This window comes from Erpetoichthys calabaricus, chromosome 8 (genome assembly GCF_900747795.2).
Source record: "Erpetoichthys calabaricus chromosome 8, fErpCal1.3, whole genome shotgun sequence".
In the NCBI taxonomy this organism is placed as follows: domain Eukaryota; kingdom Metazoa; phylum Chordata; class Cladistia; order Polypteriformes; family Polypteridae; genus Erpetoichthys; species Erpetoichthys calabaricus.
This window is the reverse complement of record NC_041401.2, coordinates 63,022,929-63,050,187: the sequence shown is the minus strand read 5'-3', so window position 1 is coordinate 63,050,187 and position 27,259 is coordinate 63,022,929. Positions and strand designations below refer to the sequence as shown.

General features: G+C 37.4%; 1 protein-coding gene across 1 annotated transcript in view; it reads left to right on the top strand.

Annotated features, from left to right (window-relative positions):
• The window catches only part of pitpnm3 (PITPNM family member 3), a 280,043-nt gene that overhangs the window by 123,351 nt on the left and 129,433 nt on the right, over window positions 1–27,259 (top strand). The window contains exons 2-3 of the mRNA XM_028806634.2: window positions 5,099–5,194; window positions 24,806–24,913. Of these exons, the coding sequence (XP_028662467.2) occupies window positions 5,099–5,194; window positions 24,806–24,913 (204 nt within the window). The remainder of the gene's footprint in view (window positions 1–5,098; window positions 5,195–24,805; window positions 24,914–27,259) is intronic.

Here is a 27,259-nt window from a genome sequence, read left to right as displayed (position 1 = left end):
TGCTGCTGCTTAGGAGTTAATTTATTGCAGACATGTACTAACATCTGCCCAATTAGGGAAAAATGAGCAAAGTAATCACTTGTATGTTCAGCCGTAAGGAGTTTGAAATTAGCTCCTGTTTTAAGGTTGGAAATAGAGCCTGTCACATCTTTTAACATTATGTGTTTCTTTGTCTTTTTACTTGTCCATGCTAAAATCCTGAGTGACCCAGCTGCATGTTTTGCATATTTTAATATTTTTAAGTTTAATTTGTACTTGCTTGCTAGTCGTGAATACATATAAACTTAATTAATGTCAACATACTCACTATGCCCAAATAGTGTCCTTCATTATGTATAAAAGAAGCAGCTTTTCACTTTCATGGCTCAAACATTTCCTTAAAATTTGAAGTTTATCTAGGTTACTTTAAAATCTGTCTGCACAATGGCAGCAGGAATTCCCTCTCATTTTGGCATCTTCCACTTTACAATAATACTTTTTAAACTTTAAACCCCACTTCAGTTTATTTTCAGAAAATAACCAAGAAGTCAAAGGGATTGCTGAGTATTTGACTAATAGTGTGGTTCTTTTCCCACACATCCACACCTACTTTTTTGGAGGCACCAATTAAATTGATTTGGCAGAAAATAAGGAACCTAAAGAAAACGTATGCAGTCATGGAGAGAATGGGCAAAATACATACAGACAGTCTCAGAGTTTGTTAACATACTGAGATATACGGTGATGTGATCCAGCAGGTCTTATCAATAAACTACCATGACACTCACAAGCATTGCTATTATTGTTATTATTGATACCATTGTTAAAATCACTGTTTTTAAGTTTAGACTGACACATAAACAGCTGCCTTCCTTAATTAAGTATGAGTATTGATCACATTTAAATAAATGTTGATCTCCCTGCCGTGAGCCAATTGAAATCACAAAGTTCAGGGATTTGAATGACACTAAGAAGCTTATTACGGACAAATAGCAATTTCTGAAAGAAAAGGTGTGTTTTAGTGAAAAATCTGCTAGATGGGAAATTAATTAATGAAGACATGAGGTGTGAACTGGAAAGCCTGACTAAAGATTTTCTGCAATAAATTAATGGAGGTTGCATTTTATGTGTGTTGTATAACAGAAGTAACAAAAATAGTATGGCATAAGTGCCATACTATTTTCAACTGAAAGAAAATGTAAGTACCACCATCACAAAAACACTGATTGTACATATAGAAAGAAGAAATCATATTTAAGCATTTTCTAAGCATATGTAAGATTTTCATCACTTTCATCGCAACAGTTAGTGAAGTTAGCAAATTTACTGGATGCCTCCTATCCATACGATAAAATCAAAACCCTAACAAAAATCCTTCCCTCAGCAAATATTTCTGTTTGGATGTTTGGTATCATACATTCTTGAGCAGTATTTTTATTTTTTCAATGGTATCTAGTTTCTTTAATAATATAATAATATATTTCTACCTGTTATCAATTTGAAGTGCTTGGGTGTTCTTGTTCTTCACTCTTCCTTCTTTTCAGAACCAGTTCTGATTATAAGCCATTTCTTTACCCCAATTTCCATCTGTTTCTATTCATTTTTAATCCACTTATGGCCTAAAAGTATTTTCTTATAATGTAATGCAAAGAACAGAACTAGCCATATTATTCCAAGTAAGGTTTTACAAGAGCAATATACATCTCCAAAATCTCATCTTTTAATCGAACCTTGCTTCAAAAAAAAAAAAAAACAAACTCTAGTGAGATTTCTTTGACCAAGGGCATACAATTGACAAGAATGTTGGCTTGTGCAGATCAGCAAGTTGTTTGGGTACCCATCTTGTGCAAACAACTATGGTACCCCAAGTCATCAAGCACTATGGCATGTAGAGATCCATAGCTGATGTCCAAATGTGCAGTAACAGTGAACGCAATTCGCCATATCGATGTGGGCTTGTGTGCACGAGGCTGATGGTCGACCAGATTGTGCTTTGTCAGTTTATAGTTGTTCTTCCTGCTTTAAACCTTTCTACCCATTCATAAATTTTTCGTTCAGTTATGTTGTTTTCACTTCTGTAGTGAGCCAACACCTTTGGTGAATTTCTGCAGGTTTCACTTTGTCTGCCCAAAAAAATCTCACTATGGTGTGTTGTTGAGCAATGATGCAGTCCCACTATGGAGCGTACATGCTCATGTGACCTTGGCCTCAGTTAGACTAATGGTACTGCTCTGTGTGTGTTTGAACTACCCATAAGCTACTGTTACCTTGTTGTATTGTGTCAGCTTCTATTTATCCATGGGAACAAATAACATATAATCTATGTGTTGTGGTTAATGCATAATTCTCAAATTTACTTTATTTTTTGATTTACCTTTATATTTTTACATGTCTAAGATTAAGAATAAATTAAGCTGTTTTTATTTTTTGTTATGTTTTGGGTTTTCTGCATTGCCATTTTGTGATACCATTGCCAGTTGGTCAGTTGTTGGGGTGTTATGTCAGCAATGTTATAAAAACTGACATCACAGTATCGGTGATATCCTAGATCGTTAGACACGTTCCCAAAAAATTACATGCAAAAATTTTCATTTTGATCTTTATGGTTAACTGAAATTACTGCTTTTTTTAGACTTTGCCTTCTAGTCATTTTTTTTTTCATCAGTTATTTTGACCCTCCAGAATATACCAATACATTTCTTTTTGACTATGTTTATCTCCTGGTTCTTTCTAAATATTATTTACCATTGCAACATTTCATCTAACAGCACTGTGACGGATAAAAAAAAAATCTTATTTCTTGTTTCTTCAGTGTCTACTTGTTATCTGTCAAAGTGCTTCAGTGAAAAAGTAATTTCATGATGTGTACACAGTTGTAAATAGAACAAGCACAGTTAGTGAGCCTTTGGTTTCTTTGCTATTTGGTGCAGAGCTAAGCAAAGAGGAAGCAATTAAAACTGTGATTGCATCAATTTTAAGAGTTAAAAAAGCAATGAAAAGTTATGAATCTTAATAAGTGAACTAAATTTAATCCCATAACAATTTTGCATTAGCTGCAGTGATTGGCTGCTAATCAAGAAATTGGCCAGAATAAAAATGAACAGAACAAGAGTGCTAACAAGGCATAGAATTGAATAACTTGTTTCATTAACAGCGGGAAATGGTGTCTAATGTGTAGACTGTTTTGGAGCAAAAGGCTTGCAACCAACATGGCCTTCCTGGACTGAGATTAGAAACCCCTAATCTAAACTACATTACACTTTTGTAGGGGCATAACATAAATCCTGTGTTAAGGCTTTTGCAATTTTTTTCCTTTGCTTTCCTGAATGCATATATCCATCCTTTTTAACATTTTTTTTACTGAGGATGGATGTGTCATTTCTTCAAATTCATCAGTTTTGCAGAGGAACATTTAAAATCCATTTATTGTGAGCAGGGCAATTGTCATGAAGTAGAATGATCACCTGCTTTTGTTGCTGCTTTTCTTTGAAGGAATGCTGTAAACTAAATAATACTGATTAGTTATTTGGGACTTTTAAGGCATATAATCAATATGGGACTACGCCATGTTGTGATTTTCTGTCTTTTGTTAATTTTTTCTAAACTTTAATCTGTGTTTTGTTTTAAAAACATTCTTCTTCTTCTTAGTGATTGATGCCTTTTTGTGCTACAGTATGCTAATATCATGATGGTGTTTGCTAAGGAGTGTTGTTTGGGAAGTCCCATAAAATGCAAAATCGTGGATACATCTGTTAAGGCTCTTATAATTTTGGTTTGCGACTTTAAATCAAACAATTAAATGACTTGTAATTCAAACAATTTCTTGCTTCTGCTTTTGACTAAGAGTTTATGTTTAGGTTTTTGTGTTTTGATATAGACCTAATTTAATGGCCCTGACCCTGTTAATTTCTGACAAATGCTTCTTGTCCCAGTCCTTATATTAATTGCCCTAGTGGCCCTTCACCTAGAATCTTCCTGTCAGAACACACTCTGAACATCACCAGTGCAAGCTTGAAACTTGTTTCTTTTTGTCATTTGTTTGGGGCTCAACAATGGATTTTGTTTTGTATTTCCTTGTTTTGTGTCCTTTTTTGTTATTTGTCCTTCCTTTTGTAGTTAATGTGTTATTTATTTATTTATTTTGTAAATGGGTCATCTAGTTTATATCCTCTTTTATACTTTAAATATTTTCTCTCTGGATTATTTTTTGGACATTGGACCAGAGTTTTGACAACTGCTTTACCACTTTCAGTCTTGTCTTTGAGGTAATTTGTAACACTTTGGTACCAGAGAATGTCATGTTTCCACTGTTCAGGATGTTGTTTGTACTGTTATGTCAAAGTGATGTATCCAGGTTTCATCTCAACTAATGAAATCCATCTTAAATTTCTTCCAGTCTAAATTTATTAGCTTGATATTCATCTTAGAACAATAGATTCATTGAGTCCGTCATTTCGGCAGTCAGCATTCTGGACATTCAATTCTCACAGATCTTGCTTGTTTTTAATTATTCATGAAGAATGAAATCCTCTAACTCTTAACTGTTCTGTACAGTGTCTGCTATCTTGGGCACTTCAGTTATCCATTACATTTTGCTTCACTCTGGTATATATAGTGAATAATGTAGATAAATCCGAAGCAGCTTAAATTAATGAGTGTATGAAACATCCTTAAGCAAAAAGGCAGAGGTAGCTACATGGTCTGCAGACATGCTTCTTGTTATCGACATGTAATACAACTGGTAATGAAACTATCATATACCGATACATATTTGTGTAAAAAAAAATTATTTTTGTTTCATGTTATAGCATTTAACGTGATGGCGATATCAGAGACTTACAGTTGTGTGCCAATATCCACTTAGCTTATTCATGCTTAATTTTCTTCTTGGTCTGTTCTTTTCTTTCTCTTTATTATATTGTTGACATTATTCTTATTTATATATAGTTTAAAGTTACTTGACCTATAAAGTATTTCTTCATTAATCTTTTACTACAACAATATTTGATTCTTAGAAAAGTAACATGTAGTAAGTTTTTACTGTGAAAGATTTTATGCAACATATTTTTTTTGCTGTTTATTAAATATTAAAATGAAGTACTTTTTTGGTATATTTCAGCTACCTCCCGGAAGCACAGCCTAACACAGTGGCGAATGCAGAACTTGAACCATGAATCTGTGGACAGTTCAGATGAGGAATTCTTTGATGCAAGAGGTTTGTTTGACCTAATTAATTATTTTTATTTGTTATTACACAATATCTTCTTGCTGCTTAGGCATTTTTCAAACTCACTGTTATTGCTAAGCCAGTAAAGAGCTCAAAAACAGACTTATATGCGCCTATGCAGCATTAGTTTGCTCAGTGGCATTTGGCTAATCTTGTTATCCAGGCATCACTGGTTATTCTGACTGGAGTTCTGTGAATTTGTAGTGTCTCAAGAGTAAAGGAGAGAAGGCAAAGAGTGTACTGTATTGTCTTAACAATGATAATATATATATATATCACTTTTACAGTTCTCTTAAGTATTACAGTGTACTGTACAATATGGATTTAAAATAGATTTCCAAAGTGGTTGTTATTGTACAGTACTTTTGGACAATATAATGTATCCATAACTTGAGTACAGGCATCTTATTATTAATCATTTATTTTTTACTTTTTCTTCAGATTAAAAGAAATGGCATAGTCATCTTATCTCTAAGTGCAGAGTAATTCTGATTTTATTCATGAATTATTTCATCCTGTCAAGTGTTAATGTAGCAGACTTAACTAAAGGATCAAAACCTGAGCTCTAATACATCAGAATTACTTCTGTATTGCAAATCTTGTATTAACAAATTAAACATTAAAAAGTAGGCTACTTACATTTAAAAAGTATTTTTTTAATGAAAATAGTAGTATATCACAGAACAACATAGGTAAATCTTTTTTATCTTAAAGAAAATATGGCAGTCATATTGCTTTAAATAAATGCCAACACCACCTAGATGACTGTAAGTATTAATATTGACTTTATTGCAAAACGAGAGCACCATTGAGGTGTGTCAAATAACATGAAAGCAATACTATTGCTTTCTTGAAGAAACAGAACCTATCTAAGGCAGAATTAGGTACAAGGCAGCATCCAGGCCCAGACAGTTCAGTAGTCCATTGCACAGGAAACATGTAAAGATCCTCTCTCAGACACACTAACAGGGAGTACTGCCAGACAAAAAACTATTCAACAGAGGTGTGTTCAAAGGCACTATGGCAAAACGCCTGTATAATGCCATATCGTAATTGGAACTGCCAAATATGAGGTTTTCTTTCTTTTAGTCATTCTGGTGTGTATTTGAGAGGGGTTTGTTGTCTATCATAATATAATAATATGTATTTATTTATTTGAGTGTCTGTAAAAAGCCAAATATTCCTCCCAAGGGCAAAGTAACATATAAAGTAAAATTTGTGTTTGTCCATTATGCAAATGCACACTATTGATCCTATCTCTAAAATTCTCACAGTTGTATGAGAGAAGACCACAGGCTATGCATTGTTGTGAAATTTTTCCATGGGGAGCTTTATTTAATGACCATACCTGTGCTTATTGGGGAAGCATTATTGGGACTTGGCATAGAAATAGAAAATTGCTCTCCACGGTGAGTTTAATAGAGATATATTTTCTCTGGTAATGTATTTATGCACCTGCACTTTATTGCAGCACAAGCAGTGCTAGAAACCCTTGCTCTAATACTAGGTATTATATGAAACCAGATTACTCAGAAAAAATCCCATATAAATGCAAAGTTATCTTCCAAAGTCCTGTCAAACAGTGACTGAAAGAGTAATGATATCAAGATAGATACAAATCTAACTTTAACTGTTTTTCTTCATTAAGTATCAATAGACTACAGCAAGCTCAAAATACAGCTTGCCAGAGGCTTGACTCGCATCAGACACAGTTATCATGTTTTACTTCAGCTGTCTCAGTGAAATTGCCTCTCTTCTGGATGCAGAACCATATATAAAACTCTACTATTAACTTAAAAACATGTCATCATCAATTCCCCTGAATACCCAGTGGATGCATTTTTTAATACATTGGAGAAACAGAGACACAGTTGTGCAAGAAGACTTACGACTTGGCAAGTTTCAATATACTAGGCTTATTTTTGCATAATACTACTCTAAAAAAAAAGTCAGGTTTCACACTTTCTCTTCCCTACTCTGCCCTACTCATTTTCATTCAGAACACATACAGTACAGTATTGCAACATAAAAACAGTGTGTATAAATAAAGAATACTTTCAGATATATATTATATTGTCAACATTTCTGAGGAAACATGCAAGTAAGAATCTCAATGTAGAGTACATATGAAAAAAACCTTGACTTGACATTCATATAGGAATTTCATGTTTTCTCTTTGCCCAATACTACAGTTTAATTACTTGTTTTATCAATTTTCAGACAGGCAATATAATTCAGTTTTGAAGAGTTACATTGTTTTCTTTTATTCTCAACTTAATAGCTGGAGACCCTATGGAAAAAGGTAATATATTTTTGATTTTACCAAAAATTGAGAGTTTTTCACTTCTTTCATGTACTCTACTGTACAAAATACTGTATTTTTTATTTTAGAGTAATTTAACAAGTGTGCATGTTGCAACTGACTGTTCTTCCTGGTTTAAATGTTTATAAGTTTTCAGCTGTGACCAGTTTTAATTTTAAGTAGCGTCCATCCACTCATGCTCACAAATGGTCCAAAGAAATTTAAATGTATTTGTCAAAAGTAAAAAAATGCACAGCTTTAATAATTGTCTAAACATCATAGGTTATAGCAAAATGGAAGCTAGAGAGTCTGAGCATCTTCTTGGAATCTAGTAATGTAGCTCAGGAACTGTAAAAGTCATTGGAATAATATTCACTGTAGAAACATCAGATTTTATAACATGTACAGAATAACTCTGGGTTGCATGCGCTGAATAAAAATTTTTCACCAGTATTGTTTAGAACCATAAATAAATCTTTTCGTTTCCTCTACCAGCTACTAGAAAGGGAAAAGTCCTAGACTGGATACATTGGATACTCTCTTTCAGACATGGCTATCATAAACATGCTTCTCTTTAGCCTTATGACTTGTGAAGCTTTTTAATCATCACAGATACCTCAGCCACTAACTAACACCAACCGGTGATTTTGGCAAGGTCTCCTCCAAAGAGGGTATATCCTCTTGGTTTAGTAGTTCCATCAATCTCTTCACAATATCCTCAGTTAAAGTCTGTCTCTACTCAATTTTAATGAGAACAGCCTGTGTGACATCCAGACATTCTTTCCTGAGTTGTCGAATGGTTTGACAGAACTTATGTGAGGTCATCTGAAAGTGATTCTTCATGTCCTCAGAACATTTTAACTGAGCATGGGTTATCGCTTCGGCCACTTGGACATGGGAGTGCCTTTCAGTCAAATCTGGACACCCTACTGTTAACATTGCATCAAAGGCCTCTTTCTTTAGCCTAGGTCTTTCTTTGCCTTACCACTGGTGTCCAACAATGGGTCCTACAGCTGACCTTTGTGTTGTGGAGGGGCCTCTGTCCTTTAATGATCCTTTGAGCAATGCTGTCTGGAAATATGAGCTGAAATATGAAATATGTGAGACTGGTCTAAGGGTAAGAGCCAGACATAGAACAATCCATAATCTGACTGTCATAGAATGTTTATATTAAATCTAAAATAGCCTTGCCTGGAACAAGGATAATGGGAGTCACTCAAGTAGCCAGGCCTCTGAGTGGTCTTTTGTCTTGACCACCTGGTGTATGGGTGACCGCACAGACTAGTACAACTCAGCCAGTAAAAGCTGTGTGGAGCGTTCATGTTTGCTCACCCCTGTAGTCCTAAGTCTGACAGTCAGGTGCAATCTCAGTTGGGTATTATTCCATCATAAGAACTTGTTGGTATGAATTTTGTGCCTTTTTACTGTGGTCTATTGTATTTAATAATTTAATTTAATAATAATTTACTCTCATGGGTTATTTTCAACACAGTGTAACTTATTTGCTTTAGCAAAAGGCAGCCTGCCAAACTGTGTGCCATGTAGTTAACTGTTGTTTACTTTTCATACATTCAGCATCAATACTTAGGAAATAAATATGGAGCAATCCATTTTCAGTAAAGAAAAATACATGCAGTATATATAATGTAGAATACTTGGGGTTATTCATCCAAACTTTCTCCTGATACTATAAGTATTGAAAAGTATTAATGTTTTTCAATAATAAATGGAAGCATTAGGTCAAAGAAGCACATATGTAGCACATGTCATTTTTTGTGATATTTATTCAAATGTTCTACATATCAAGATCCTTCTTGGGGTCCATATATAAACTATGCTTTCCTGTCTAATGGCAATTAGAAAAGTGTACTGCATTGCATGAAACATTTCTTTATTGATGAAAGCATATTCATTGTGGTTCTTTGGTTTCCTATGAATCTGTCAATTGAACTTTTAAAAAATAAAACTTGCTTTTAAAGGATGCCAGAAAAAGAAGTTGTTAACAGTAAATGGAAGTAGACAATGAAGTTCAATGTAATCTGATTAATGGGTTTCATTTCTGAATGAGTATTTGTGAACCTTCTAAAAATCCCACAGATTTAACTTTGTCATCCGAGCTGCTTAAGCTTTCTGTTGACCACTGGTATTGTTTTATTGCTTTCTTTCCCAGTACACAGAGAATGTATTTATTTAAAAAATGCACAACATTGTACTAAATATCCAAATAAAATCGAGGTGGAGCTGGTGAGGGTTATGGATATAGAGGTATTCTTGTTCATGGTTTCACATGAAAGTGCTTTTTCTGAAGAACAGAGTTCTAATTATGTAAAATTCATAAACAATTGTTTTCTTTATTAATATATTATTTTTGAACAGTAATTTTTAAAAACTGCTAAATAAAGTAGGTATCATGTTCACCACTGTAAACAACATTTACCTTATTACTTACATAGACTTACATTCTCCCATGCTATGTTGGCATATCGAGCAGCAAGGGTTCTCCAGCAGTTCTGATCTTGGGCGAATGCTTCAGCGTCATCCCATGTTATGTTCAGTGCCTTCAGATCTGGCACAAAAGTTCTTCTACATGTAATTCGGAGATGTTCTCATGGTTGTTTAGTGCCAGGAGGTGTCCATCTCATTATCACCTTAGACGATTACAAGGCCCTACCCCACCCCCACCTCGGCTGTTCAGATCATATCAGCGTTTTTATGGTCCCTGCATACAAATCCCTGCTGAAGCACACTAAACCAGCCTGCAAGAGCATCAGAGTGTGGCAGGTTGGTGCTGTTTCAGCTCTCCAAGACTGCTTCGAATTGACAGACTGGGACATTTTCAGAGAGGCTGCTATGGATGGTGACTCCATCAATCTGGAGGAGTACACAGACTCTGTGACTGGCTACATCTCCAAATACATAGAGGATGTTACTGTTACCAAGGATGTTACCACAAGAGCCAACCAAAAGCCCTGGATGACAAGAGAAGTGCACAAGCTGCTCAAGATCAGAAATGCAGCCTTCAGATCTGGAGACAAGGCCGTCCTCAGGGCGACCAGAGCCAACCTGTCTCGCACTATAAGGAGAGCTAAGTGAGCATACGTGCAGAGGATCAACAAACAATTCAGCAGCACCAGAGACACACGTTGTATGTGGCAGGGCGTTCAGACAATTACAAACTACAAGCTCAACCCACACAGCAGCGATGGTGATGCCTCCCTTCCGGATGAGCTGAACAACTTCTTCACACGGTTTTAATGTGCAGAACAAAGAGCCTGCGAGAAAAGCAACACCTCCCTCCACTGACCAGGTACTCTCCATAAATGACGTGAAGAGGACTCTATCCAGAGTCAATCCACGCAAGGCTGCAGGACCTGACAACATACCTGGTCGTGTGCTCAAAGAATGTGCCAGTCAACTGGCTGGTGTCCTCACAGACATCTTCAACACATCTCTGAGCCAGTCGTCAGTCCCAGCATGCTTCAAGTCGACCACCATCATACCAGTGCCGAAGAAGTCAGTGACATGCCTGAATGACTACCGACCAGTCGCACTCACGCCAATCATAATGAAGTGCTTCGAAAGGTTAGTCATATCACACATAAAGACTAATCTCCCTGCCTCCCTTGACCCTCTTCACTTCGCAAACCGCTCAAACAGGTCAACTGAGGATGCCATATGCTCTGCCCTTCACCTCCCCCTGACACATCTGGATGAAAAAGACACATATGTCAGGATGCTATTCATAGACTTTAGCTCTGCCTTCAACACAATCATCCCTCCAAAGCTGGTTGTAAAACTGAGCAGGTTGGGCCTGAACACCACCCTCTGCAATTGGATCCTGGACTTCTTGACAGAGAGGCCCCAGTCAGTTCGGATGGGCTACAACACTTCCAGCATCATCACACTGAGCACTGGAGCACCACAGGGCTGCGTGCTTAGTCCACTGCTGTTCACCGTGCTGACTTACAACTGCACAGCCACGCACAACACCAACCACATCATCAAGTTTGCGGATGATACAATGGTGCTGGGACTGATAAGCAGGGATGATGAAACAGCATACAGAGATGAGGTGGTACGGCTGTCTGCATGGTGTGAAGACAACAATCTATCTCTCAATGTCGACAAGACAAAAGAGATAATCGTGGACTTCAGAAAATCACGTCCTGCCCACATCCCACTCAGCATCAACGGTTTAGATGTGGAGACTGTTAGGAGTACCAAGTTCCTTGGTGTGCATATAACTGAGGAACTTACATGGACACATAACACCTCATCACTAATCAAGAAAGCCCAGCAGAGACTACACTTCCTGAGGCAATTGAAGCGAGCAAGTCTTCCCCCTTCCATCCTCACCATGTTCTACAGAGGCACCATTGAGAGTATTCTGACCAGCTGCATCACTGTCTGGTATGGCAACTGCAACATATCCGACCGCAAGCGCCTGCAAAGGATAGTGAAGACAGCAGAGAACGTTATTGGGGTGCCTATCCCTTCACTACAGGACATATTTTACAAACGTAGTGTCTGCAAGGCCCGCAGCATTGTGCAGAACCCCTTACAACCCTCACATGGACTTTTCACACTTCTGCCATCCAAGAGAAGACATTTGCACAATGTCTTGTCTTGTTTGTGTTTTAATTTTAAATTTAAATTTTAATTCTATTTTTAATTTATTATTTGCACATCATGTTGTTACACTGTGAACCCTGAGCTTCGCAATTTCGTCTATCTGTATACTTGTATATGGTTGAGATGACAATAAAGTTCACTTTGACTTTGACTTGACTTTGAGATGCGATTGTTCTCTATCCAAAGGAGTTGTCTAGGCAGTCGGAGTCTTTAGGGTGTGATGATATTATGGAGTTTGCATGAGCCACTCCTTTCGAAGCACCTCTTTGTTGGTGATATGATTGAAATATCAGATCTTTAGGATTCGGCAGAGGCACCTTTGTTGAAAGACATCAAGCTTCCTGTTGATGTTTGCTGACACCTTCAAGGTCTCACTGGCATAGATAGCTGCAGGGAGTACAATGGAGGCAAACAAATGGAGTTTGATCTTCAGTGATATGCAAGGTGAGGACCAGATGTTGTTCATCCTTCGGAAAATGGCTGTTGCCTTCCCGATGCCACATTTGACATCTGCTTCCGCATCTCCATCCTCAGAGATTGCACTGTCCAGGTAAGTGAACCTCTCCACTTCCTCCAGATGCAGTGGTCTGACTGCAACTCCCCATATTTAGGCCTTCAACTTCTTGATTCTTATCTTGAGGCCAATTTTCCAAGCTTCTCTGTCCAAGTCAGTCGTCGCATATTGCAATTTTGGCTCGTCTTACTCAAGCAGGGTGATGTCATCTGTGAAGTCCAGGTCGCTAAGACAACCTTGGTTGGACCAGGCATCCACTGTGTGTTCCAGCTATTTGCATGATGTAGATGAGAGCCATGAGTAAGAGAAACAGGGACAGGTACTAGCCTTGTCTGACCCTGGAAGTGGTCATGAAGAGTCCCTGTGGCTGTTCATGGTCCTGTTGCAGCAACTCCATCTTAGATACAGGTCCCTGAAGATGGTAACGAAGACTGATGGTACGCCTTACAGGTGGTGCAGAATTTGCCAAAGGGGACTCATGGTGGATGCTATTGAATGCTTTCTATTTGACGCACTATTCTATGTTGTTCCGTGAGATGTGGATTTTCTTGTTCTTCGGCAGAATGTCATAAAATATGGCTCATTCCTTTCTCAGGTATTGATCGAAGACACTTCGCAGCCGTTGACAAAGGATTCCTTAGATCATTTTACAGAGCACTGAGAGAAGAGCAGGGCCCGCCTGTTGATTAATTTGTAGATGTTTACCACTTTGCCAATCCTACGGAACTGCACCACTTTGCCAGCACTTATTGAACAGCAATGGAAATTCTTCCGCCATGGCTTGGCCACCGTATTTTAGGGTCTCCACAGGTTTTTCATCCAAGCCAGCTACTTTAAGTTCTTGAAACTTCTAATCATGGTCTTTACTTCTTTGATGGTGACCTGCCAGTCTTCACTTGGAGCTCTTGTTGAGTGTTCTTTTCATTGAAATTGTATGTGGTGTTTGGGTCTGGCTGGTTGAAGGTTTCCTGGAAGTGAGTTTTGTTCTGCTCTTCTTGGGAGACTAAAAAATTTCCTGTTCTTGTCCTTCATAGACACACTGGAACTTGTTCCTCATTGTTACTAATGAATTATTAATGAACGATAATATCTAAATATATCTTGTGCATGAGCCTAGGGTACAGCCTAACAGTAAAAGGTAAACACAAACTGGAAATGGCAAATAAATGTTGTCATGCCAGTGCAAAAAAAAAGATATGTACAGTGCATCCGGAAAGTATTCACAGCGCATCACTTTTTCCACCTTTTGTTATGTTACAGCCTTATTCCAAAATGGATTAAATTCATTTTATTCCTCAGAATTCTACACACAACACCCCATAATGACAACGTGAAAAAAGTTTACTTGAGGTTTTTGCAAATGTATTAAAAATAAAACAAATTGAGAAAGCACATGTACATAAGTATTCACAGCCTTTTCCGTGAAGCTCGAAATTGAGCTCCGGTGCATCCTGTTTCCCCTGATCATCCTTGAGATGTTTCTGCAGCTTAATTGGAGTCCGCCTGTGGTAAATTCAGTTGACTGGACATGATTTGAAAAGGCACACACCTGTCTATATAAGGTCCCACAGTTGACAGTTCATGTCAGAGCACAAACCAAGCATGAAGTCAAAGGAATTGTCTGTAGACCTCCGAGACAGGATTGTCTCGAGGCACAAATCTGGGGAAGGTTACAGAAAAATGTCTGCTGCTTTGAAGGTCCCAATGAGCACAGTGGCCTCCATCATCTGTAAGTGGAAGAAGTTCGAAACCACCAGGACTCTTCCTAGAGCTGGCTGGCCATCTAAACTGAGCGATCGGGGGAGAATGGCCTTAGTCAGGGAGGTGACCAAGAACCCAATTGTCACTCTGTCAGAGCTCCAGAGGTCCTCTGTGGAGAGAGGAGAACCTTCCAGAAGGACAACCATCTCTGCAGCAATCCACCAATCAGGCCTGTATGGTAGAGTGGCCAGACGGAAGCCACTCCTTAGTAAAAGGCACATGGCAGCCCGCCTGGAGTTTGCCACAAGGCACCTGAAGGACTCTCAGACCATGAGAAGGAAAATTCTCTGGTCTGATGAGACAAAGATTGAACTCTTTGGTGTGAATGCCAGGCGTCACATTTGGAGGAAACCTGGCACCATCCCTACAGTGAAGCATGGTGGTGGCAGCATCATGCTGTGGGGATGTTTTGCAGCGGCAGGAACTGGGAGACTAGTCAGGATAAAGGGAAAGATGACTGCAGCAATGTACAGAGACATCCTGGATGAAAACCTGCTCCAGAGCGCTCTTGACCTCAGACTGGGGCGACGGTTTATCTTTCAGCAGGACAACGACCCTAAGCACACAGCCAAGATATCAAAGGAGTGGCTTCAGGAGAACTCTGTGAATGTCCTTGAGTGGCCCAGCCAAAGCCCAGACTTGAATCCGATTGAACATCTCCGGAGAGATCTTAAAATGGCTGTGCACCGACGCTTCCCATCCAACCTGATGGAGCTTGAGAGGTGCTGCAAAGAGGAATGGGCGAAACTGGCCAAGGATAGGTGTGCCAAACTTGTGGCATCATATTCAACAAGACTTGAGGCTGTAATTGCTGCCAAAGGTGCATCGACAAAGTATTGAGCAAAGGCTGTGAATACTTATGTACATATGATGTCTCAGTTTTTTTATTTTTAATAAATTTGCAAAAACCTCAAGTTAACTTTTTCACGTTGTCATTATGGGGTGTTGTGTGTAGAATTCTGAGGAAAAAAATGAATTTAATCCATTTTGGAATAAGGCTGTAACATAACAAAATGTGGAAAAAGTGATGCGCTGTGAATACTTTCCAGATGCACTGTATCATCGGGGTAGTATGTCGTATGTATGTGCTGGGTGAAACAAGGTATCAGGCAAGCCAGCTGTTAAGATACACTTTAAAAGAAATGTGTGCCTTTTAAAGGAAAAGGAAACGGAAAAAGAATAATGATCAAGAGATGAATAAAGAGAAAGGGTGTCTGGCAAAATGCTAGTGGTTATTAGGCAGGCAGAAGTCAAAACCCATGGTAGCAAAAATGATATTCCTAATTTGTCAAACAATCAGCAGTCCAAAAACAGAATCAAAGACAAACTAGCAACAAGTGGCCCTAACAAAGACTTTTTCAGGCAAAGCTTCTCTTTTTGACAATATTAAAAAATCTTTATGTAGGGCAGTGTTTCTCTTAAGGTGTGCACACGTGTAAAAACGCACAGCATTCTTTAGTAGAACACAAAGAAACTATTATTAAATCCACCAACCAACCTCCCTCATGCCCCATCTCCATGTTATTTGTGCACAGTTTGACAGTTACATGCTCTGAAGCAGGTCTGTTAAATTAGTCAAAAAATAAGGTTTGATTGCACATATTAAAAATAGGTATACTGTATATATGCTACATTTATCCTTTTAAATATTTTTATTAAAATTTTTTGCTATTTTACTTGTGATACATCGGCAAAGAAATTGGGTTCTTATAATTTGTGCACAGTTGCTTAAAAGAAACAGATTAAAACTGCAAACTTCAAATGACTGTCACACAGTCCTTAATAAAAAATTGATTCTATAGTGTTGCTGTATATATACACCAATCAGTTACAACATAAAACCACCTGCCTAATACTGACTTGTTGAAGTATGGCATCTACAAGACCTCTGAAGATGTCCTTCCAAGACATTAGTAGTTGATCCTTTAAGTCTTGTAAATTGTGAGGTTGGGCCGCCATGGATTGGACTTGTTTTTTCAGTACATTCCACAAATACTCGATCAAATTGAGATCTGTTGAATTTTGAAGCCAAGTTAACACCTTGAATTCTTTGGCACATTCCTCAAACCATTCCTTAACAATTTGTGGCAGGGTGTATTATTCTGCTGAAACTGGCCACTGTCATCATGGAATACCGTTGCCGTGAAGGGGTGTACATGGTCTGCAACAATCTGTAGGTAGGTGGTATGTGTCAAAGTAACATCCAGATATGTATCAGGACCCAAGGTTTCACAGCAGAACATTGCCCAAAGCATCACACTGTCTCTGCCAGCTTGCCTTCCTCTCATAGTACATCCTACTGCTATCACTTACAGAAGTAAACGGCACACACGCAACCGGCTGTCCATATGATAAAAAAAAAAAAACCACGATTCCTTAAACCAGGCCACCTTCTTCCATTGCTCTATGGTTCAGTTCCGACGGTCACATGCTCATTGTAGATAGATAGATAGATAGATAGATGGTGGCACCCCGCTTCGAGCTGCAGCCAGTGATGATCTTCATCCCATCCCACACTTCCTTCATGCTGTTGTTCTGCAACTTTTGCTCCAGCTTTCTCCTGTACTGCTCTTTCGCCGCCCTGAGCTGGACTCGGAGTTCCTTCTGCACGCACTTGAGCTCATGCTGATCACCGCCTTTAAAAGCCCTTTTCTTCTGGTTCAAAAGGCCCTTGATGTCACTTGTAATCCATGGCTTGTTGTTAGCATAGCAGCGTACAGTTCTTACTGGAACTACAATGTCCATACAGAAGTTGATGTAATCAGTAGTGCAGTCAACAACCTCCTCAATGTTCTCACTCTGTGATCCCTGCAGGATATCCCAGTCTGTAGTTCCAAAACATTCTCTCAGAGCCTTATAGGAGCTTTCAGTGGTGCACAGGGGTCAGCATGGGTACTCTTACCAGTCTGTGATTATGCAGCAAGCTGCAATGCACTGTGTATTCTGACATGTTTCTCTCATGGCCAGAATTAACTGTTTCCACAATTTGTATATACTTCTATCTTTCTAAATATGTGTGTTTTCTGCCAGCCACACCTTAAAGTGGCAATATCATATTCAGATGATGTCATATATTTTGTGCTTCTTGTGAGCAAATCTTCAGCTACTACTTCTTTCAGCATCATTAAGAATTATTTGGCTTTAATTAATCTTGAATACTAGTGCATCATTAGACCGTTTGTCTACTAATTAGAGACAAATAATTAGGACCTCAAAGACGGTCTTTGCTCTTTCCCATGATAGTACACAAAGCAGTTATATATGCATAGTAGATTTCGCAGCATTTATAATTGCTAATAATAATTCCCAAATCATGTGTTAAATATGCTTCTTGATCTTGCCTGCATTTATGCAGATGCAGTATCGGTGTAATATACTGTGTTACAGTGGTGTTTAGACCATTCATATTAGGTATACTACATGAATGCGCATCCACATGTAATCTTCATCTATCCTGTAATCTTGTGGAATTTCTTATGGGGTGTAATGCTGAGTGAGCATTGGGGTACATGCAGAACTTTGAACTGCATCACCACCATTTTCATCTCCTGTGAGATTCTGCTATTGACTCATGCATGCCTCTGCAACACATCTCAAAAGAGGTGGGAACTAGAGATGAAAGAAACTGTGGTAGTCCTTTGTGAAAAAAGATAGAATTTATAAAAAGCAACATATTCCTTTAACTCTTTTTTGATCATTTCTTCTCAGCACTTTAACACATCTCACTTCCTCCTTGCTAGACTAAAGTGTTTAAGGACTAGTACTGTAAATTGTGCTTTGCAATTCTTCAGAATGTAAAACATTAGTTATCAGTATAGTTTGTCAGAACAGTATAGTATACTGAATAGAAGCTTTGATGGTGTTTTAGTAAGCACAGTGTACGATAATACTGTGCACTAAATGAGATGCAGAGCTGACTGTTTTAATTATGTCATGTTTTAGTTACTTTTGTTATTAGAATTTTTTGCTTTATTTTAATTAATAGAATTATGGGGCAACAAATAGCATACCCATAAGCAAAGGGTGCTTACAATATTGCACAGCATCCCATAAGACAATAAGCATTCAGATATTTAACAAACCTGCCTTGATAGTTTTCCTGTATTTACTAACCCAGGTAAAAACAATTCACATTGGTCTCTTTTACTCCTCTTAACACAATATTTACATTACATCAAACTAAGAATGGAAATTTTACCGAATTCATCTGGTTTTAGAACCTTCATAAAAATCCCCTTTCCAGACAGGGACAACAAGTCCTGTTTTCCAGTCAGTTGGAATCATGCCCATCTCCCAAATGGAAGCAAAGATTACTTGAAATCCCAGGAGGACAGCCTGGAGAAATTCACCCTGGATACCACAGATCTCTGAAGATGATCATTATGACGGAGGGACAAGACATTCCATGTGCCTACCCGGATGGGCGGCTTCAAACTGGGACCTGAGTGCAGCCGTGCAGTGGGTGACACCTCTGCACCACACTACTTTAGTTTCCCAACAGGCCTGACCCCATTGGCTCTCCAACGGCTTTGACTCTTCCGGAGATGAGGCTCCCGTGGGCTTTCCTCCATCCCCTTCATATTGTGATCAGCTTTCCCGTGGACAGCTGCAGCAGAGCTACTCCTGCAAAGAGCAAAAAAGAGTCCTGTCTGCCGTTTTACAGTATCACTCAATGATAAAATGTTAGTAATGATAACAACAAAATAAAAATAATTAGAGCTAAACAATCTTAGCTTGGTTTACAGATAATACTTACTGTATGTTTTTAAATTAAAATGGCAAAAACTAGTGAACAGATAGAGAGCAGTAAAAATGCAGGCCTTCTGGATAGGATGGACTGACAGTGTTCAAATGTTACAAGTAAAAGTTATTTTTTGGGCTCACTCTGAATTCTATTCCAGATTACTAGATTAAAACATATATAGCCCATTTTAGAACAGTTGCTAATTTGACACATGGGAAATCTGGTTTTATATCCAAAATAGCCCTACATAGCACTGAAACTGCTTTACTTAAGGTAGCTAATGACTTACTTATTAAACCGCAGATTCTGGGATGGCCACTATTCTAGTTCTTCTTGACTTGAGTGCAGCATTTGATGCAGTTAACCATAACATTTTACTGTCCTGACTTTCAGCTATTGGTATCTGTGGTGCTGCTCTTTCTTGGTTCACATCATACCTCAGTGATCGCCAGTATTACGTCTTCATTAGGGAATATAAATCTGCCATTACTTCATTCACACAAGGTATCCCTCAAGGGTCAGTTCTCAGTCCAATTCTCTTTAACATCTATATGCTCCCATTAGGTGAGATTATTCATCGGTATGGTTTGAGCTTCCACTGCTATGCCGATGACACACAACTTTATGTAAGTGTTGATGCAACTGCAACATCTTTACCTGTTGCGCTGACTGACTGCATTCAGGAAATCAATCCTTGGATGACAGATAATTTTTCACAACTCAATCCTGATAAAACAGAAATCTTGTTAGTTTGTACCAAATCTGTCCTCTCTACCCTTCGTGGGCTAAAAATTGACATTAATGGGATCCTGGTTTAACCCTCAGCATCAGTCTGTAATTTGGGTGTCATCTTCGATCAGCTTCTTACTTTTCAGTCACACATTAGCTCAATAGTACAGACAGCCTTTTTTTCATCTTCGCAACATTACTGATCTGCATTCTTTCCTCAGTGTGAAAGATACTGAAACACTCATTCACGCTTTCATCACTACCCGTCTGGACTATTGCAATGCTTTGTTTTATGGCCTCCCGACTAAATCTATCAATAGATTACAATATGTTCAGAATTCTGCTGCTTGTTTACTTACACACACTAAAAATCTGCTCACATCACTCCTGTTCTCTATGATTTACATTAGTTACCAGTTTCTTCAAGAATCAAATACAAAATTATCCTTCTCACCTTTAAAACCCTTCATGGTTTAGCCCCTCATTATCTGTCGGAGCTGCTGCTTCCTTACTTTCCTGCCCATGCTTTACGATCATCGGACGCTAAGTTACTCATTGTACCTAAATACAAGTTAGTAACTGTGTGTGGCAGAGCTTTCAGAGTGATAGCCCCTAAAATTTGGAATTCTCTCCCTCTCAGGAAAAATCTATTATTAATTTCAAACTTCTGTTAAAAACACATCTTTTCAATGAGTATTATTCTTTTTCGTGTATGTAATTTCTACTGTCTTGTTAATGTGCGTATTGAATTGTAAAGTGTCCTTGAGTGTATGAAAGGCACTATATAAATAAAACTTATTATTATTATTAAAATCCCTAAAAATATCAGAACTGTAAACTTGCCATATCATAATTACAATGGGCTTTGCTTTGTCATAATTTATGTTACTCAAATTCACATTGCTGTATTTTGTTCTGTGTTTACCAATGTTTAATTGGTTGTGTGTGTTATATTGTAATTAGAGGTCCATGGCAGTGTGCAGGTGTTTTCAGTAAAAACTGTATGCTCAGGCTCAGGGGGTGTAGGTGTGCGCGATAGCATAGCCAATCAGCCTGAGGATATTGATAAGGAGATTAGCTGGACATGCATGCATGTGCAGGTACAGTACATGCCGCTCAGCTCGTTTCCTCATTAGTACTTTGGGGATTGTAATTAAGGCTCCTATGCCCACTCGAGTATAAAATGAACACAAAGATCCAGGCTGAATGGGAAAGGAAGAATGAAAATAATTGAAAGGAAAAGAGAAGCAGGATCGTGGCTGACTCGGTACTGTAGTGAGGAGGCAAGTGGTCAGGAAGTAGCCCTTGATGGAGTGACAGGATGGCAATCATGGGGCAGGATCTCTTCTGCCCAAAAGAGCAAGAGCAATGAACCATTCCAAGCAGCTCCCACTGAATGTCAAGGGAGCGGGGCTTGTGAGGCTTGTAACATGAACCAATATGAAGAATGACCGTGCTTGCCGGTGGATGTCTCCCATTGCACTGCACTTTTTGCACACTTTTTGTACACTGCTTGTACTATGTTAGATAAAAAGCACTAAGCACTTTTACAACAGCCTTGCTTTATGTCTATCAATGTTATGTGTTCAATGAAGAGTATGCCAGCGGTGGTCAACCTGGACATCACAATACACTGTTATTAAATTACATTGTTATACATAGGATTTGAACCTGAATTTATGTAAAAAAATAAATCTATTGACTTCAATTGAAAAGTGTAGGGATCTTACTGTCTGGTCTAGTCAGACAAATTCAAAGCCAGCTAGCTGATATCACAGGGTTAAGCCTGGATACACTGGAAGCTGTTGAGTAAGAGGATGGTGGCAAAAAGTGGATGTCATCAAGGAAAATCCCCTCCATTTCCTCCAGGAGGTGCTCTCCTTGAGCACTTTTAGCCACAAGCTCATTCCTCCACCGTGAGCTAAGAAACTGCTCAATGCTTCTGCCTGATGCTTACACTCTTTAAGTTCATTTTGCTATTTCTGCACAACATACAGTACATTTATGTATCTTTCTATCTATTAATTAATTATATTATTTGCCCTGCAAGTCTATATCTTTGTTTTTATATTTCTGCTGCTTTACGCATCCTAAATTTCCCCTTGAGATTTATAAAGTTTACCTAATGTAATCTAATCTGATCTAATCTAATATGCCAGACTGGAAAACTAATGAGGCTGAGAGGAGAAAAAACATGCGTAAAATATGTCACTTGAAAGTTTTATTGAACATTAAAATTTTTAATGAATGAAATATAATATACCGTATGTTTTGTCAGTTTTAGGAAGAAGATATCTGAGACACAAACTGAAAAGTAATAATTAGTTTCTGTTCATTCAGTAAAATTAAATAAACAGCTAAGAAACTTGCAAAAGTACACTAGTTTAAAAAAATAACAAAATGTTAATGCACATGGAGATGATTTATATGAATATGATAGCAACACAGACAACATAGAAAAGGAGGCATTATATTATATGTCATAAGCAACGTTCAGAAAATGGATATACTGTATAGAGCACTCCTTTCCACAGAAGTGATTCTGGTACTTCATCTAGAAGTTGTCAGCGTTTAAGTATATTTTTTTGTTATTATTGCCTGTTTTGCTAGTGACATTAACAATTTATGCAGTCATAGATTCAGTTCAGATACATTTACCTTGGCATCAGGACTTTGTTTTAGAAAGAAAAGACTCAGTGGCTATTGAAGACTCATTTCAAAGGCAATTTACTTTTTCCCGGGTTTTGATCATTTGCCTGCTTTAGATTTCAATGCTTGCTCCCTTTGGTTTTGGTTGCTGTGTTGACGTAGTATGTACTGACTTGACCTGTGTTATTTCTCTGTGGGATACAACCCTTCTAATTTAGCAATTGCACTCACCATGACCATTCCTTCAGACAATTGTGTCAGCACGACAGAAGTAATCTCATCACAGGATTTAAAGTTTGCCACTGCTTGTGTATTAGTGAGTAAAGAATTATTAGGTGAGTTCAACAATTGCGTACTGAAGCAGATAGGCCAGGTACTGGAGGGAGAGAGAGAGATGTGCAGTATGTTAAAGAGAGTACTTTCTGCTATTTTGGGAGATGGATTGTAGTAATCATGGACAAATACATATGAAGTCAGGCATGTAGGATTTCATGCTTATTCTTCTTTTTTTACTTTCTAGCATGTGTTTTAAAAAGTGTCATATTTGACTGATGCTTAGCATACTTCACATCATCTTAAAGGACTGTTACAGAATACTAAAATGAAGTGTTGCACAATTTAGTATGGTATTTGCAGCATTGTAATGTCATTATATTATAAGTGCCTTTTCTATTTCCTCAAACAAGTTTAATTTTGACTTTCCTGGACTATGACTACACAATAAGCAATATGCATAATAATTTCACGACTTTTAAATTTTTAATTTTTGTGCTTGTGCCCATTTGCCATTTTGTTCTTTGCAGCATTATGAGGTTAGAAGGACACAGTAGTGCAAGGATTGGTGCTGACACCACACAGGTCCAGGACACTGAGCTCGAATTCCAGTGCTGTCATTGGACTTGAGATTGTGAGGTTTATGTGTTTTACACATATCTGCATGGATTTTTGTTCATGTACTACAGGTTTCTCCCACATCCCAAAACCATGAATTTTAGATTAGTACAAAAGAGTAGTTGCATCTATGATGTTCTACACAGCAGGGTATTTTACAGCTCAAGCAAAACCTTGCTTGATTTCTTCTTGACGGTGTGCTATGTAACCTGATATCCTATCAGTCCTCTTAATAGCCTTTGTGCACTGTTTGAATGTAAGCAGTGACGTGTCCACTCTGAATCTTACATGTTTTTAATATTGTTTGTAGTGAGAAGTCAAGCAAAATGACACCTTTTATTGGCTAACTAGTTAGTTTTTTTTAGTTAGCCAATAAAAGGTGTCATTTTGTTTGACTCCTCACTACATTCATAATGGCTAACACGGTACAACACCCTAGTACTACAGACATATTGCGTGTGAAAGATATTCATAGTATTCCTTGTGTAATATTTTTTTCTTCCTGTGTAGAAAACCTTATATTTATTTACATTAGATGAACACTTTGAAAGCAAAATTCAATATGCTGATACTCATAGCCTTTTTACACTTTCTTGTCATTTAAAGCAAGTAGGAAATAACATTAAAAAATAGAGTGTATGCCACATTTAGCGAATGTTACCTTTATTAGAATTTTTCCTAACACTAAGGCAATTCATTAGTGGATGTTAAAATACCTAAAGATAAAAAAATACAATGTTTATCTCATTTGCTTAATATGTGCTTATTTAATTAATCAGTTTATGCATAACCTTCATTAAAATTTGTGTATATAAGCAAAATGCAGAGAATGTAGGAAATCTTAAATATCAATACAAGGAAATTATCAGTATTGACCTTGGAGTCACACATCAGTGCTTCTCTAAAATGTTCTTTTTTTTCTTAAATACAAGACAGACATGCTAATTACTGTATGCGGCTACTGTGATGTATGGTGGCTAAACCAAGTTACTGTAAATGAGGTTAAATGTCACTGTTGTTTATTTTAGTAATTTAGTGGCCCATTTTTTTATTCAGTTATTTCTTCTTTATAAATAACATTAGCGTTCTGAATGATTAAATTGGAAGCTGACAAATTCATGCGATGCTGTGTTTTACTTCCTTGTTTATTTGTATTCTGTTTGCTTTATCTCACTTTATGATCGTTCATTAGGTAAATTAGAACTGTCCACATTTATTTGGCTCTTCATTATTTAATTAACAAATAGAGGAATAAAAAGTGAAAGTCATACTTTATTTTGCCTTACAAGAATGCTTTTTCACATTTATTTTGACATCTGCAATAATATTTAAAATGCTGAAGAAAACCCATGAATGTTTTGTTTTTTTATTTACCAGAGGAAGTAATGGATGGTAAAAATGTCATCTTGCTTGGCATGAGCCAGTGGAACTCCAATGACCTGGTTGAACAGATAGAAACCCTTGGCAACATTGACCAATCACAAGGTAATACTTGGGGCATATAATATATCAGAAGTGAAACAGTTACAAAAATCTATGGTGTTTCTCTGAGCTTGGTTTGTTTTTGCCTTCTTTATCAATATTCTCATTATTCCAAAACTGGTTTTAAATTAGGTTGGTCCTGCACTCATTCTAATCTTGGAAATAGTCTGATAATTTTTAAATGGACATGTCTGATTACATACAGTTAGAGATTAATTGCAATGTACAAAGCAAAGTACACATAACTGTTTAATGAAAATTGCTCCTAGCAAGTAGTAGGTTGGATTCAGAAAATATTCCAACCCCTTCACTTTCTGCACTATTTATTTTGATGTTGATTTAATTTTAAATGGGTGAATTTGCCATTTTTACACATTAATCTACAATCGGTTACCCCTAATGCAAATGTATTAAAAATCAAAAACTAAAATCTCTCATTTAAATAAGGATTCAGACCCTTTTTGCTGTGGCACTCCAAACTGTGGTCAGGGATATCCTGTTTGTTTTATTTGTCCTTGAGATTTGTCTGTAACTTTTTTGTAATCCACCTGTGGCAAATTGAAGTGAATGTACATCATTTAGAATGGCACACCCCTGTCTATATAGGGCCCTACAAATCACACTGCATGTCAGGAGAAAAAATCAAGCCATGAAGACCAAAGAACTCTTTGTAGTCCTCAACAATAAAATTCTGGTGGAGCACAGATCAGGGCAAGGATATTAAACCATATCTAAACACTTTCAGTGTTCCCTGTAGCACAGAGGCTTCAATGATTGTGAAATGGAAGAAACTTGGTAAGACAACCTTGGTCAGTGAAGTGACCAGGTACCTAATGGTCACTCTAACATAGCTTCAGAAGTCCTCTGCTGAGATGGGAGAACCTGTCGGAAAGACAACCATTTCAGCAGCATTTCATCAATTAAGCATTTTTACTGGAGATGCTAGTGCCTGCTTAGAGTTTGACAAATAGTATTTAAAGTGAATCTCTGGTCTATTGAGACAAAAGCTGAATGCTTTGGGCAAACTACAAAAACTATGTCTGGCAAAGACCATGCAATGCTCATCACCTGCCTAATACCATCCCTGTGATGAATCATGGTGGAGGCAGCTTCATGCTTTGAGGATGCTGCTCAGTAGCAGGAACAAGGTGACTGGTCAGAAGTGGGCAAAGGACGTATGTGCCCAAACACAGATGTTCATGCAAGACCACAACATGTGAACGAGACACAGACAAAGTGGAGGCAGCTTAATGCTTTGAGGACGCTGCTTAGTATCAGGAACAGGGCGACCTTTCAGAACTGAGCAAAGGACGTATGTGCCCGAATATAGATGTTCATGCAAGACCACAACATGTGAACGAGACACAGACAAGGTGTAAAGAACAGTGACTTGTCTTGTTGCATATTTATTGCATTTCAGATATTATATTGATTATATATTCAGTTTTTTTTTGTGTGAAACAATAACTACGTTAGTTAATTTTAGGAACATTGTATAGTGTCAATAGCTATGAATGGTTACTTAAATCAAACCATAATATTTTTAGTCTGTGGATGGATGGGCTAAAATGTCAGATCTGAAAGGAATACAATGTATGCCTGATTGATTTGTAATTAATTAATTATAATGCAATTTATAAAATCAATAATAAAAATATCCATAGAAAATATCAAGAGAATGTAAAACGTCTTCAAGAGACATTCAGCTGCAGAGGTTTCTCAAGCTTGCTTTGTATCTGTTACATTAGTTATACTGTATGTTAGTGATATGAGATGAAACAGTAATCATAGCTAAGGAAAATGAAAGCAACTACATATATCAATTACATTTTGTAGTGAGGTGATACAAAAAATATCTTTTTATTAAAACAAGAGAAAAAAGAAAGAAAGAAATAGTGTTTCCCTTTTGAACATGTGACTCCAGGAAATTCCTGGGGTTAACCCTCTTAATGGAATGACCTGTACCATGCTTCTTCACACTGTTTTACAAATAAACCAATATAATTATTTTTGGGAGATGCTTCCTTTCTTTCAAAGGGAAACAAAATCTTATTTTGTATGTTTTAATTCTAAAAGCCAATAAATTGATTTTGTAAAATTGTATCAGTTCCAGGATACAATTGTATGCTTTTTGAAACTAATGATTATTTTGTTTTTTTATACTACAGAACCCAGTGCAGTTATCATTTATCAATGGCATATAATTAAGTGTTATGTCATAGAAAAATGGAATAAGGAGACAAATGAATATAAACTCATCATCATGCATTATCTTTTGTGTTATTCACTTTTGATAGTTCACTGTAAGTTAGATAAATTCTAGCTTTCAGTAGTCCTCATTATTTAAAC